Here is a 16491-nt window from a genome sequence, read left to right on the forward strand (position 1 = left end):
CACTGTCTTATTTGTCCACTTTCCATTGCAAACAAAGAGGAAAACAAACACCAATTCCGTTTTTTCTTCATGTAAACAATATGCAAACACTCAATTCTCTTTTCGTAAAACAAGTCAAACACACTGCCTGATTTTCCCACTTTACAAACAAACAAACAAGCCTAGCAAACAAACACCAGTTTCCGTATCTTCGTGTAGACAAAGATATGCAAACAATCACTCCGGTAAACAGACATTTCCAAACACACTGCCTGTTTTGTTTTCCTTTCTTTCCGACTCAACAGGCAGATGCAAACAAGTCTTTTTGCATGTAAACAATTATATTATATGCAAACAGTGTTACTCGTTTGTCCGCTTCCAAGCAAACAAGAACAGGCAAACAAGGCTACGAGGCAAACAATCTTCCATTACCTTGTTTGTCTGTTGTTTGTTATTGTTTGCTTGTATCTTGTTTATCTTGTTTAAGTGTGTTTATTTACTCTTGTTTATCTGTTTGTTTTGTTTACCCTGTTTGTTTACTTCACACACAACAAACAACTGAGGTGGAACAAACAAACAAACAAACAAGTGAGGTTTTTCCACTGTCCAGGAGCAAACAAACAGCAAATTCGTTTTTTCGTGTAAACAAAGCTATGCAAACAGTCAGTCTTTCAGGTAAACTCTCTCCCTTTTCACAGGTAAACAAACAAGTAAACAAACAAAAAATGAAGTGCAATACAAACACACTGAAAATTGTTTACACTCACACGCAAACACTGAGCACACTCCATAACAAACAAACCAGAGTAAACAACCAAACAGAGGCTGAGTAAACAAGCAAACAACGGGAGCGAATTACAAACAAACGATTCAATCCCATTACAAACAATATCCTCGCGTGTTTGTCTCATGGGTAAACAACGCCAGTGGTATTTTCCTGACGCAAACAAACAAACAAACAAACAGCGAAGCAAACAACAATAACACGGCAAAACAAACAGAGGCAAACAAGGCCAAAGCAAACAAACTCGAGGAGGAAAATAATTGATTGAAGAGAAAAAAGTTGGATAGATTGATAGATAGACAGACAGACAGACAGATAGATAGACAGATAGATAGATAGATAGACAGATAGATAGATAGACAGATAGATAGATAGATAGACAGATAGACAGGTTCAACACCACAGCCATCACCACCACCAACTCCACTCTCAATACCAACAAACAAACAATCAATCCATCCATTTCAACAGCACATGCCATCACCACCATCATCACCACCACCAACCACATCAACAACAACACCGAAATCATCACCCCCAACCTTCAACTCCACGAATCCTGCAGGACTTACAATTAGCCTGCCGTAGGACCGCCTCTTGTAGGATCCTGTCGGCTAGCGTAGGAGGGAAGGAGACGCCGAAGCTGGGGAGGGCGGTGTGCTGTTGGGTGGAGGTGGAGGTGGTGGAGGTGGTGGTGGTGGAGGTGCTGGTGGAGCGCTTTCGAGTGATGGAGAGACCGCGGGTTAGCTCCTTGGAGGTGGAAATGGAGGCGTTCGAGTCTTCGTCATCGTCTTCATCGCCATTTCTCGCTATGGTGATGGTAAGCCCGTTCATTCCTGGTGGTGGTGTTGGTGGTGGTGATGGTGATGGTGATGACAGCCTCCTCCTCCTCCTCCTTCTTCACCTCCCATCACCTGCTTCTTCCTCCTCCTTTTTCCATTGGTGTGTGTGTGTGTGTGTGTGTGTGAGTGTCTGTGTGTGTGTGTGTGTGAGGAAGGAAAGGAAGGAAGGAAGGAAAGGAAAGGAAGGGAAGGAAGAAGAGGAGGAAGAGGAAGATGAGAAGTTATCCCAAAAGGAGGAGGAGAAGAAAGAAGAGGAGGAGGAGGAGGAGGAGGAGGAGAAGACCACTCACCCAAATTTGTTTACCAAGAAAAGAGAAAGAGCATAATTTGTTTGTCTGTTTGTTTACCCTGATTTGTTTACACTCTCTACCCTGTTTGTTTACTCTTATTGTTTACACGTATATACTAGACTAATTACCCTGTTTGTTTGTTTACTTTTGGCTTGATTGGTGTTTGTTTACCCTGTTTGCTTTGTTTGCTTCTTTGTTTGTTGTTGTTTGGCCTTTGTTCAATCTTGTATATCTTGTTTGTTTGCTTGTTTACTCTTGTTTATGTTTGTTTATGCTGTTTGTTTACTTCCTATTGTTTGTTTTGTTTGTTTATCCTGTTTGTTTACATTTGTTTACTCTCTTTGTTTACTTGCTTATGATTGTTTACCTATTTGTTTGTTTGTTTACTCTTGTTTATACTGTTCTAATCGTGTGTACATTTGTTTGTTTCTTGTTTGTTTGTACATATGTTGTTTATCTTGTTTGTGAGTGTTTGGAACTGCACTTGAGTTGTTTGCTTGCTTGTTTAATTCTCGCTTGTTTTTCTTCCTTTCTTGAGATTCCTAGTTTGTTTTTTGTTTACTTTTTTTATGTTTTAGTCTTTCAATTTTCGTTTATATTTTTCGTTGTCTTGTTTTCTTTCTTTTCTTTTCAATTTTTTAAGTTGTTTCTATCGTAAAGTTTTTTTTTATAATTTTATCGTTAATTTATTCCTCAGTTATTTCATTCACAACACAAACACATTTTAAGGATTTCTCAGATTTTTGTTAATATATACACAAAGTTCCAAATAGTTTCCTTAGGCCTACAAGATCAAATTCTGTATATTTTCATCTTTTCTTGATTATTTTTCTCAAGTTCGATGATTAAAACTTCACTATTTCCTACACATAAATAGTTTCAAGTTTTGTTTTCAGATAAGATCAAATTCTGTGCATGAACTTAAAGCTTTTCCATTTGTTTATAGTTTAATTTGTTTGTTGTTTACCTTGTTTGTTTGTTTGTTTATGTCTCTACCTGCCTTGTTTACACCTGATCTGTTTCCCTCCCGTTTATTTTCTGTGTTTTTATTTTTATTTTTGTTGTATTTGTGTTTTCCTTAAAAGTTCAAATCTACACACAAACACATATTTTTCTCTCTTTTCATAATCTTTTCACACACAAAGTTCGGGTGTTTTTCTTTTCACACATGAGAGAGATCCGATTTTCCTTATATTTTAATCCTTTTTCCCTTCCTTCTTTTCCCTCTTTTCCTTCAGTCTTTTCCTGTGTTCAATTCTGTTCTGATGTTTATTTTTCACATACACAAAATTGGATTATGTCTATATTTTCATTTTTTATTTTCCTTGTCTTTTCCTTCTTTTCCTCAGTCTTTTCCTCACTATTTTCCTTGATTTCAATGTCTATCTTTTCTCATTTTTTCCTTACTTTCTATCAATATTTTCATTCTTTTTTCCCGGATTCTTTTTCCTCTCTTTTCCAAACTTTTCCTTGTTTTTGGTATTTTCCTAACTTTCAATCCTCTCTCTTTTCCTTCAATCTTTTCCTGTATTGAATTAGGTTTATCTTTTCCTTTGATTCACTTCCCTATCTTTTCCTTAATCTTTTTCCTTCTTTTCCTTAATTCAATTTTCTCTCTATTTCTCCTTTTTATCACAATTCTTCTATGCACTTTATTTTTTACACTTGTTTTCTTTATTATTTTCTTTGTTTTTCTTTCTTTTTCTCGTTTCGTAAAAATAAAATTGTTTGTTTGTTTGTTTGTTTGTTTGTTTATAATTATGGACGGATTTAAACTAAGGTCGATATTTTTTGTCTATCTATTGAGAGAGAGAGAGAGAGAGAGAGAGAGAGAGAGAGAGAGAGAGAGTTAGTATAAATGGTTTGTTAGTACACACACACACACACACACACACACACACACACGATACGAGGCTTAATATAATAATAATAATAATAATAATAATAATAATAATAATAATAATAATAATAATAATAATAATAATAATAATAATGACGTGAGGAGGAGGAGGAGGAGGAGGAGGAGGAGGAAATCAAATAAAGGAAAGAAGAAAAAAAAAGAGGAGGAGGAAGAGGAGGAAGGAAGGAAGGAAGAACAGGAAGAGGAAGAGGAAGAGGAGGAGGAGGAAGAAGGAAGGAAGAACAGGAAGAGGAGGAGGAGGAGGAGGAGGAAGAAGGAAGAGGAAAGAAGAGGAGGAGGAGGAAGAGGAGGAAGGAAGGAAGGAAGAACAGGAAGAGGAAAAGGAAGAGGAGGAGGAGGAAGAAGGAAGGAAGAACAGGAGGAGGAGGAGGAGGAGAAAGTAAAGGAATTCGAAGGAAAAAAAGGGAAGGAAAAAATAAACAAAAAAAAATATATCAAGGGAAGGAAGGAAGGAAAGAGGAGGAGGAGGAAGAGGAGGAGGACGAGGAGGAGGAGGAAGAGGAGGAGGAGGAGGTAAATCACGTCCTACCGGCGCGGAGGAGAGGGACGGACTGAGAGAGAGAGAGAGAGAGAGAGAGAGAGAGAGAGACTACTGTCATATAAGATCGATGACCCACCCTTGACCCTCTCTCTTTATTTAACGAAGACAAACAACAATTTTTCTTCTTCCTCCTCCTCCTCCTCTTCCTCTTCCTCCGTGAATGAAGATTTAATTTAGCGTTAAATCACACTAGTTTTAATCTCTCTCTCTCTCTCTCGCTACGATTGTTTTTTTGTTTTCTTCTTTTCCCTTCCCTTCACAACAACAACAACAACAACAATAATAATAATAATAATAATAATAATAATAATAATAATAATAAAAATAATAATAATAAATGCAAAAAAAATAAAAATGAGAAAAAAAACAAAAAATAAAGATCAGAATAAGAAATAAAAATGAAGGAAGAAAAGAAAAAAGAAAAAAGAAAATCAATAAAAAATATAATTACAAACAATCGGAAAATTAGTGAAAGAAAACGACAAAAAACAAAATTACCAAAAACATCAGAAAAGCAAACAATAAACAATAACAAACAATGATACCCCAAAAAATCCAAGAAAAACATCGGCAAAACAAACAAAAACAAGCAAACAATCAATCGACCAATCACAAGCCAGGAGAGCCGTGACGTCACACACCCACGGACCAATGGCGAGGCAGAAAAACGTAAACAAATGACGTAATCAGGTCAGCCCACCAATAGCCATGCAGAAGAGGAGGAGGAGGTGGAAGAAGAAGAAGAAAAAGAAGAAGATGAAGAAGAAGAAGAAGAAGAAGAAGAAGAAGAAGAAGAAGAAGAAGGATAGGGAACAATGGAAGAGGAAGGAAGAAGAAAATTAATGAGGATAGGAAGAGGAAGAGGAGGAGGAGGAGGAGGAGGAGAGGAGGGTAAGAGGAAGAAGAAGAATAAAGAGGAGGAAAGACAAGAAATGGAGATAAAAGAGGACAAGGAGGAGGAGGAGGAGGAGATAAAGAGGGAGAGATACTGGAGAGAAAAAGGAGGAGGAGAGGAAGGAGGAAGAGGAAGAGAAGGAAGAAAAAGGGAAGAGAAGAGAGAGAGAGAGAGAGAGAGAGAGAGAGAGAGAGAGAGAGAGAGAGAGAGAGAGAGAGAGAGAGAGAGAAAACAATATCCAAGCAACACTTTCTCTTAACAATAAAAATAACAACAAAAATAATAATAATAATAATAATAATAATAATAATAATAATAATAATAATAATAACATCAACAACAACAACAATAACATGCATAAACAAGGCCAGCAAAGAGTAAACAAAGCAAGTAAACAATAAGTAAACAAGCGTCCAGTCCATTCCTTTTATTTACCTGCAATTAGCGTGCTGGGGGGGGGGCGGGGGCAGGCAACACAGCAGGTAGGAAGGATGGGGAGCTTACCTGTTGGGGGAGAGGACCAGGTGAGTGTTGGGAGGAAGGAGGAAGGGAAAGGAAGGGAAGGGAAGGAAGGGATAGGAAGGAGAGGAAAGGAGGGATGAAAGAGGGAAGGGAAAGGAAGGGAAGGGAAGGAAAAGGAAGGGAAGGGAAGGAAAAGGAAGGGAAGGGAAAGGAAAGGAAGGGAAGGGAAAGGAAGGAAAGGGAGATAAGGAATAGGAAGTTAAGGGAAACGAAGAAAGATTAAAAGAAGGAAGGAAGGAAGGAAGGAAGGATTGAGGGAAAGGAAAAGAAGAGAGGGAATAGAAGGGAAGGGAAGGGAAGGAAAGGAAAGGAAGGAAGGGATAGGAGGGACGAGAAGGGAAGAGAAGGGAAGAGAAGGGAAGGGAAGGGAAGGGAAGGGAAGGGAAGGAAGGAAGGAAGGAAGGGATAGGAGGGACGAGAAGGGAAGAGAAGGGAAGATAAGGGAAGGGAAGGGAAGGGAAGGGAAAAGAAAAGAGGGAATAGAAGGGAAGGGAAGGGAAGGAAATGAGATTGAAGGGAAAATAAGGAAAAGGAAATGAATGAATGAATGAATGAAGGAAGGAAGGAAGGAAGGGAAAATAGGGGAAAGGAAAGGAAGGAAGGAAGGAAGGAAGAAATTATTATGAGAGAGAGAGAGAGAGAGAGAGAGAGAGAGAGAGAGAGAGAGAGAGAGAGAGAAACACACACACACACACACACACACACACACACACACACACACACACACACACGTACGTACAGAGGTGTGAATGAGACGAGAGCTGGACTACAACTGAGGAGGAGGAGGAGGAGGAGGAAGAGGAGAAGGAGGAGGAGGAAGAAGAAGAGGAGGAGGAGGTAGTAATAAAGGGCTGCACACATATTCTCTCTCTCTCTCTCTCTCTCTCTCTTTCAGCCAGTCGATCCACTTACTACAAACACACACACACACACACACACACACACACACACACACACACACAGGTAAGGTTATGAAAGGTGATTAAGAGAGGAGGAAGAGGAGGAGGAGGAGGAGGAGGAGGAGGTCATTATAATTTAAAGTGTATTTCATAATTATTTGCAACTAAAATAATAATAATAATAATAATAATAATAATAATAATAATAATAATAATAATAATAATAATAGAAATAATACCTAACATTTTCCTGCAAACAAACACACAAACAAACAAACAAACAAACAGTAAACAAAAACAAACTAGGCAAACAAAACACAAACAAACAAAACAATATACCCTTAACATCACATTCTAGGAGGAGGAGGAGGAGGAGGAGGAAGAGGAAGAAGAGGAGGAGGAGGAAAAGTTTAATTCAGCCGCCCCTAACTCAACAAAATGACTACCAATGCGATTCTTCAAGGAGTCAATCATTTCCTCACTAACAACACTTGCAGGAATCTTGTTGCAGTGACGGATGACTCTACCACAAACACCTCCTGCCAACATCCGTACTCCACCGCCTCGCTTGAATTGTTTCCCCGTTGTTTCTTTTTCAGGGCTTATTTTATTTGGACCTGTTGAACTCTTTCCTCCATGTAGTGTGTGGGGGCTGATTATATCTGGACCTGTTGAACTCTTTCCTCCATGTAGTCTGTGGGGGCTGACTATATCTGGACCTGTTGATCTCTTTCCTCTATGTAGTGTGTGGGGGCTGATTATATCTGGACCTGTTGAACTCTTTCCTCCATGTAGTGTGTGGGGGCTGACTATATCTGGACCTGTTGAACTCTTTCCTCCATGTACTGTGTGGGGGCTTATTTTATCTGGACCTGTTGAACTTTTTCCTGAATGTAGTGTGTGGGGGCTTATTATATCTGGACCTGTTGAACTCTTTCCTCCATGTAGTGTGTGGGGGCTGACTAAATCTGGACCTGTTGATCTCTTTCCTCCATGTAGTGTGTGGGGGCTGATTATATCTGGACCTGCTGAACTCTTTCCTCATTGTAGTGTGTGGGGGCTTATGTTATCTGGACCTGTTGAACTCTTTCCTCTATGTAGTGTGTGGGGGCTGATTATATCTGGACCCGCTGAGCGTTACTTTACATTTGTTACCGCTAAAGAAGAAGGAGGAGGAGGAGGAGGAGGATGGGGAAGAAGAGGAAGAGGAGGATAGGAGGGCAGGTGAGGTAGGCGGGGTACCATTCACATAACATCAAAATCATCAATCAATTAAGATAAACAAAACAAAAATAACACAACCAGGTAAACAAACAAACAAACACAAAAACAAATTAACCGTCACAGGTGCGTTTTAACGAGGGAGAGAAACACATGTGGTTTTATTTACGGTCAAAAACTCCACTAATAACAAGTTCATTTATCTTCCTTTAGGCTATATATTCCTTTATACCTCTCTTTGAATTCATAAGTTTGATCTTCCTTTATTTTTCATTTACATTCATTTATTTTCATTTATATAATTTTGTCTCATTTTAATTAATTTTCTCATCGATGTTCATTTGTTTCTTATTAATATGTCTATTTTTTATCATTTTTGTTCCTTTATTTTTTATTTACATTCATTTATATAATTTTTTCTCATTTTAATTCATTTTTTTCATCCATTTTAATTTGTTTCTTATTAATATGTCTGCATTTTTTATCATTTTTCATCGTTTATTTTTTATTTACATTCATTTATATAATTTTTTCTCATTTTAATTCATTTTTCTCATCGATGTTCATTTGTTTCTTATTAATATGTCTGTTTTTTTATCATTTTTCATCGTTTGTTTTTCATTTACATTCATTTATATAATTTTATCTCATTTTAATTCATTTTTTTCATCCATTTTAATTTGTTTCTTATTAATATGTCTGCATTTTTTATAATTTTTCTTCCTTTATTTTTTATTTACATTCATTTATATAATTTTATCTAATTTTTCTCATCGATATTCATTTGTTTCTCATTAATATGTCTTCATTTCTATCATTGTTCTTCCTCTATTTTCATTTTCTTTATTGATTTCTTATTTCTATTTTAACATTCCTTTACTTTTCATTTATACTTTCTCATTTATTTCCACCACTAATTAAATATAGATGTATTAAACTCAACCTTTTAACGCATCATATATTTCTTTATAATTATTTCATTTTTCTTTCTTATTTATATTTATTTATATATCTCATTTCTATCTTAATATTCCTTTACTTTTCATTTATATTTTCTCATTTATTTCCACCACTAAATAAATATAGATGCATTAAACTCAACCTTTTAACTCATCATATATTTCTTTATAATTATTTCATTTTTCTTTCTTATTTACATTTATTTATATCTCATTTCTATCTTAACATTCCTTTACTTATCATTTATATTTTCTCATTTATTTCCACCACTAATTAAATATAGATGCATTAAACTCAACCTTTTAACTCATCATAAATTCCTTTAAATTATTTCATTTTTCTTTCTTATTTACATTTATTTATATATAATTTCTATCTTAACATTCCTTTACTTTTCATTTATATTTTCTCATTTATTTCCACCACTAAATAAATATAGATGTATTAAACTCAACCTTTTAACTCATCATAAATTCCTTTAAATTATTTCATTTTTCTTTCTTATTTACATTTATTTATATATAATTTCTATCTTAACATTCCTTTACTTTTCATTTATATTTTCTCATTTATTTCCACCACTAAATAAATATAGATGTATTAAACTCAACCTTTTAAATCATCATGTATTTCTTTATAATTATTTCTTTTTTCTTTCTTATTTACATTTATTTATATCTTATTTCTATCTTAACATTCCTTTACTTTTCATTTATATTTTCTCATTTATTTCCACCACTAATCAAATATAGATGAATTAAACTCAACCTTTTAAATCATCATAAATTCCTTTTAAATTATTTCATTTTTTTTTCTTATTTACATTTATTTATATATCATTTCTATCTTAACATTCCTTTACTTATCATTTATATTTTCTCATTTATTTCCACCACTAAATAAATATAGATGTATTAAACTCAACCTTTTAAATCATCATAAATTCCTTTAAAATTATTTCTTTCTTCTTTCTTATTTACATTTATTTATACATCTCATATCTATCTTAACATTCCTTTACTTTTCATTTATATTTTCTCATTTATTTCCACCACTAATTAAATATAGATGCATTAAACTCAACCTTTTAAATCATCATAAATTCCTTTAAAATTATTTCATTTTTCTTCCTTATTTACATTTATTTATATATCATTTCTATCTTAACATTCCTTTACTTTTCATTTATATTTTCTCATTTATTTCCACCACTAATTAAATATAGATGCATTAAACTCAACCTTTTAAATCATCATATATTTCTTTATAATTATTTCATTTTTTTTCTTATTTACATTTATTTATACATCTCATTTCTATCTTAACATTCCTTTACTTTTCATTTATATTTTCTCATTTATTTCCACCACTAATTAAATATAGATGAATTAAACTCAACCTTTTAACTCATCATATATTTCTTTATAATTAAATTTTTTTCCTTATTTACATTTATTTATATATCATTTCTATCTTAACATTCCTTTACTTTTCATTTATATTTTCTCATTTATTTCCACCACTAATTAAATATAGATGTATTAAACTCAACCTTATAAATCATCATGTATTTCTTTATAATTATTTCATTTTTCTTTCTTATTTACATTTATTTATATCTCATTTCTATCTTAATATTCCTTTACTTTTCATTTATATTTTCTCATTTATTTCCACCACTAATTAAATATAGATGCATTAAACTCAACCTTTTAAGTCATCATAAATTCCTTTAAAATTATTTCTTTTTTCTTTCTTATATACATTTATTTATATCTCATTTCTATCTTAACATTCCTTTACTTATCATTTATATTTTCTCATTTATTTCACATATAATTAAATAGATGTTAACTAACTAACTAACAAACTAAACTAACTACTGACTGACCGAACTGACCGACTAACTGTGTCTGTAACTAAATTATAGGAATCTAGAATTGCGTATATTCCACTTATATAACCTCATTCATCTTTCTTTCTTCCTTTTTTTTTTCTTCTTTATTTATAGGTAAATTTATTCATTAGTAGAAAAGAAAACACCTGCCAGCCTTTCTTCTATCCTCAAAACTCCACTAATAATACTCCTTTAGATTCCTTTAGGCCATAACTGATTTATATTCCTTTACATTCATTTATTTACACCATTTCATAAACACGCAGGTATTGTTATGGATTATTAATGAAAGAAAAATACAAATCACTTTCTTTACCATTGAAATAAGCAAATAACTCATTCCTTTAGATTCCTTTAGGCCGTAACTGATGTATATTCCTTTACATTCATTTATTTACACCATTTCATAAACACGCAGTTATTGTTATGGATTATTAATGAAAGAAAAATACAAATCACTTTCTTTACCATTGAAATAAGCAAATAACACACTCCTTTAGGTTCCTTTAGGCCAAAACTCCTTTGTATTAATTTATTTCCACTTAAAAATCTGATAAAATTATTGATTATAGGAAGGACCTCAAATAGTTCCTTTACCATTGAACTCCACTGATAACACACTCCTTTAGATTCCTTAAGGCCAAAACTCCTTTAGATTAATTAATTTCCCCTTAAAAATCTGATAAAATTAATGATTATAGGAAGATAAGGACCTCAAATAGTTCCTTTACCATTAAACTCCACTGATAACACACTCCTTTGGATTCCTTTAGGCCAAAACTCCTTTGTATTAATTTATTTCCACTCAAAAATGTGATAAAATTATTGATTATAGAAAGATAAGGACCTCAAATAGTTCCTTTACCATTAAACTCCACTGATAACACACTCCTTTAAGTTCCTTAAGGCCAAAACTCCTTTAGATCCATTTATATTCATTTATATTTCCATCACTATTAAAATTATTCATAACTAAAGGAAGAAAAACACTTTGCACTCTTCCTTTACCATTGAAACAAGTATATAACATGTTCATTTAGATTCCTTTAGGGCAAAACTCCTTTAGATCCATTTATATTCATTTATATTTCCATCACTATTAAAATTATTCATAACTAAAGGAGGAAAAACACTTAGCACTCTTCCTTTACCATTGAAACAAGTATATAACATGTTCATTTAGATTCCTTTAGGCCAAAACTCCTTTAGATCCATTTATATTCATTTATATTTCCATCACTATTAAAATTATTCATAACTAAAGGAGGAAAAATACTTATCAGTCTTCCTTTACCATTGAAACAAGTATATAACATGTTCATTTAGATTCCTTTAGGCCAAAACTCCTTTAGATCCATTTATATTCATTTATATTTCCATCACTATTAAAATTATTCATAACTAAAGGAAGAAAAACACTTTGCACTCTTCCTTTACCATTTAAACAAGTATATAACACGTTCCTTTAGGTTCCTTTACGTTCCTTTCCATTCCTTTATTTCCACCGCAAGTAAACAGATAGATATATTGATCACAGGGGGAACATTCACAGGGGGGCGGTTTTATCCAATTTTCTCGCTTCACAGGGGGTCCCGCGCTCCCCCGGGGGTACACACATGACCCTGGGGGACTGGCGCATCACCCGACACTGTAACCACCGCGCCAGGGTTCGAAACGGCTTAAAAAAATGGAAAAATGTGAAAATAATCGGTGACTTCGCGCCATATTTCAACCACTTGTCTGATCATTTTCGTTTTTTTCTCACACTTGGACACGGGTTTGGGACATGGCTATGGGTATGTGGATAGCTAAAGGACTAGGCTTTCATGTGGTATGGGGATATGGGGGAAGACACGGGTGGAAATGGGGAAAAAACGGGAAAATGTCGAAAAAATTATACCGCCGAACGGGGATTTCACGCCATTTTCAGCTCCTTCTCTAATCTTTTTTATCTTTTTCTCACATTAGGACACGGTTGGGGGACACGGCTTGGGACACGTGGATAGCTGAAGGACTAGGCTTTGAAATGGCACAGGGAAATGGTTGAAGAAATGGTCGGAAATAGGAGAAAAACGGAAAAATGTCAAAAGATTTCTACCTCTGGACGGAGCCATTGCGCCATTTCCAAACACTTCTCTCATCTTTTTCGCGATTTTTCCACACAAGGACACGGTTGGGGGACACGGCTTGGGACACGTGGATAGCTGAAGGACTAGGCTTTGATATGGCACAGGGATATAGGGGAAGGCATGGGTGAAAATAGGAGAAAACCGGAAAAATGTCAAAAGATTTCTACCTCTGGACGGAGCCATTGCGCCATTTCCAAACACTTCTCTCATCTTTTTCGCGATTTTTCCACACAAGGACACGGTTCGGGGACACGGCTATGGGTATGTGGATAGCTGAAAGACTAGACTTTAACATGGTACAAGGACACGCCTGGGAAATGGGTGGAAATAGGCAAAAAACGTAAAAATGTCAAAAGATTTCTACCTCTGGACGGGGCCATAGCGCCATTTCCACACATTTCTCTCACACTTTTCGCCCATTTCTCGCACAAGGACACGGTTCCAGGACACGGCTCGGGGCATGTGGGTAGCCGAGGGACTAGGCTTTGACATGGCACAGGGAAATGGGGGAAGACATGGGTGAAAATAGGAGAAAAACGGAAAAATGTCAAAAGATTTCTACCTCTGGACGGGGCCAAAGCGCCATTTTCACACATTTCTCTCACACTTTTCGCCCATTTCTCGCACAAGGACACGGTTCCAGGACACGGCTCGGGGCATGTGGGTAGCCGAGGGACTAGGCTTTGACATGGCACAGGGAAATGGGGGGAGAAATGGTTAAAAATAGGAAAAAAACGGAAAATAGTCAAGCCATCACCTGTTTGTTGTGGGCTGGATGTCACTATGGCGACGGTTGTTACGGAGGCCCGCGGAGTAACACACAGCCTATTTAACCCCCCAAAACCCCATTAAACCCCCTATTAACACCTCCATTAGGGTTATTAAGGCCAAAAAATCGGTTTAACGGGTTTATTTGGGGGTTAAAGGTCGCCGTAATGGGTTTTTGGGGTATACAGAGGGAACTACTTTGTTTATCGGACGGTCCTTAGAGACGGGTGTACCGCGGCTTTTTGTCCATATATGGCTTGGTTTTAATAGGTTTATATTTATTTTGAGAGGTTTACGTTATTTATTTGTGTTTAAAAATAGGTTTAGTAGGTTTATTTTAGGCATGAGGATCTTGAGGGAGGGTCTATTTGTGGTTTTGGGTATAACTTTTATTTTTCCATATATGTTTTAATAGGTTTAGGTTTATTTTGAAGGGTTTATGTTATTTATTCTGCGTTGAAAATAGGTTTAATCGATTTACTATGAATATAAAAAAAAACTAGCCTGCTCCATTTTTTTTTTACATATATGACGGCTGTTTTAATATGCCCTGGTTTATTTTGAACGGTTCATTTTACTTAATTGGCGTTAAAAATAGGTTTAGTAGGTTTATTTTAGGCACGAGGAACTTCAGGGAGGGTTCATTTGTGAGTTTGCATAATTTGTATATATATTTAACACGTCGGTTTATATTTGCACGGGTTTATATTAATGATTCTACGTTAAAAATAGGTTTAGTGGGAATATTTATGGTATATTTCCCTTATAAATTCATGAAAGGGTATAATTCCTGTTTTTCCATATATGGCGTTCGTTGTTTTAATATATCTAGGTTTATTTTGAACGGTTTATGTTATTTAATTGGCGGTAAAAATAGGTTTAGTGGGTTTATTTATGGTATATTTCCCTTTTGTTTTTCCATATATGGTGTACGTGGTTTTAATATATCTAGGTTTATTTTGAAGGGTTTACATTATTTATTTCGCGGTAAAAATAGGTTTGATGCATCTATTTTGAGTATAAGAAACATTTAATTGTTTTAATATCTAGGTTTATTTAAAAGGGTTTACATTATACATTTCGCGCTAAAAATAGGTTTAATGGGTTTAAGTTGAGTATCAGAAACCTAAATCATATTATATTGAATTTTTTGCCCTTATATATAGCGCGTTAATCTAATTGTTTTAATATCTAGGTTTATTTTAAAAGGTTTTACATTATATATTTCGCGCTAAAAATAGGTTTAATGCATCTATTTTGAGTATAAGAAACCTAAACCATATTACATTGAATTTGCCCTTAAATATAGCGCGTTAATTTAATTGTTTTAATATCTAGGTTTATTTTAAAGGGTTTACATTATATATTTCGCGTTAAAAATAGGTTTAATGGGTTTAAGTTAAATCATATTATATTGAATTTTTTGCCCTTAAATATAGCGCGTTAATTTAATTGTTTTAATATCTAGGTTTATTTTAAAGGGTTTACATTATATATTTCGCGCTAAAAATAGGTTTAATGGGTTTAAGTCGAGTATAGTAACCTAATTTCCCTTATATACGAATGGAAGATTGATTTGATAGTTTATTGAAGAGTTTATTTAATTTCACCCATAATTAAACCTGTCCTAACCTATCTTTGTGGTTTATTTATATCATTAACTGAACACGTAACTGATCCAAGGTACTTAATTAAACTCATTCATCTCCTTCATTCCTTCACCATTCAAGATTAATTTGCATTCCTTTCCATATTCAATTTCCACTCCACATGGGCACACAAAATCCACAACCTCACTTCTACTCCACTCACAAACCATCACTTAACTTTGGTTGATTGATTGATTAATGGTTTAGTGTTCATCAACTTTCATCTTTCTCCTGTTACAGACTCTATCAAAAACACTGACCCGATTTTGTTGTAAGTCACTTTTATGTTCTGCGATGAGCACCGTGTCGTCAACGAACAGTATTGATTTCAGCACCCACTTCCTTCCCTCATCGAACAGTGTTACTCAACTTCTCCAACTTTGCTCTTCATTTCTCTAATAACACCATCCATATATATACTGAATAACCACCGTGTAGCAGCGACGGGCCAAATTTGTGGCTTTACCGTGTAGCAGCGACGGGACAAATTTGTGGCTTTACCGTGTAGCAGTGACGGGCCAAATTTGTGGCTTTACCGTGTAGCAGCGACGGGCCAAATTTGTGGCTTTACCGTGTAGCAGCGACGGGCCAAATTTGTGGCTTTACCATGTAGCAGTGACGGGACAAATTTGTGGCTTTACCGTGTAGCAGCGACGGGCCAAATTTGTGGCTTTACAGTGTAGCAGCGACGGGCCAAATTTGTGGCTTTACCATGTAGCAGTGACGGGCCAAATTTATGGCTTTACCGTGTAGCAGCGACGGGCCAAATTTGTGGCTTTACCGTGAACCAGCAGACCAAATTTGTGGCTTTACCGTGTATGTGACAGACCAAATTGTGGCTTTACCGTGTAGCAGCGACAGACCAAATTGTGGCTTTACCGTGTAGCAGCGACGGCCAAATTTGTGGCTTTACCGTAGCAGCCAAATTTGTGGCTTTACCGTAAATTTGTGGCTTTACCGTGTAGCGACGGGCCAAATTGTGGCTTTACACCAAATTGTGGCTTTACCGTGTAGCAGGACAAATTTGTGGCTTTACCGTGTAGCAGCAACGGGCCAAATTTGTGGCTTTACCGTGAACCAGCAACGGGCCAAATTTGTGCCATGATATAAACCCCCAAAAATAGATGATACATAATCTGATCACAAATGCTTTGATATATATTATGAAATGGTTTGTGTGAGGGGTGATTTTTT

At 35.2% G+C, this 16491-nt stretch overlaps 1 protein-coding gene across 1 annotated transcript in view; it reads right to left on the bottom strand.

The window, feature by feature from the left end:
• The window catches only part of LOC126995273 (DNA-binding protein RFX2-like), a 49465-nt gene extending 45734 nt beyond the window's left edge, over nucleotides 1-3731 (bottom strand). Inside the window, exon 1 of the mRNA XM_050854761.1 lies at nucleotides 1336-3731. Coding sequence (XP_050710718.1) covers nucleotides 1336-1597 — 262 coding nt within the window. The 5' untranslated portion in view covers nucleotides 1598-3731. The remainder of the gene's footprint in view (nucleotides 1-1335) is intronic.
• Nucleotides 3732-16491: the final 12760 nt, after the last annotated feature.

This window comes from Eriocheir sinensis, chromosome 7 (genome assembly GCF_024679095.1).
Source record: "Eriocheir sinensis breed Jianghai 21 chromosome 7, ASM2467909v1, whole genome shotgun sequence".
In the NCBI taxonomy this organism is placed as follows: domain Eukaryota; kingdom Metazoa; phylum Arthropoda; class Malacostraca; order Decapoda; family Varunidae; genus Eriocheir; species Eriocheir sinensis.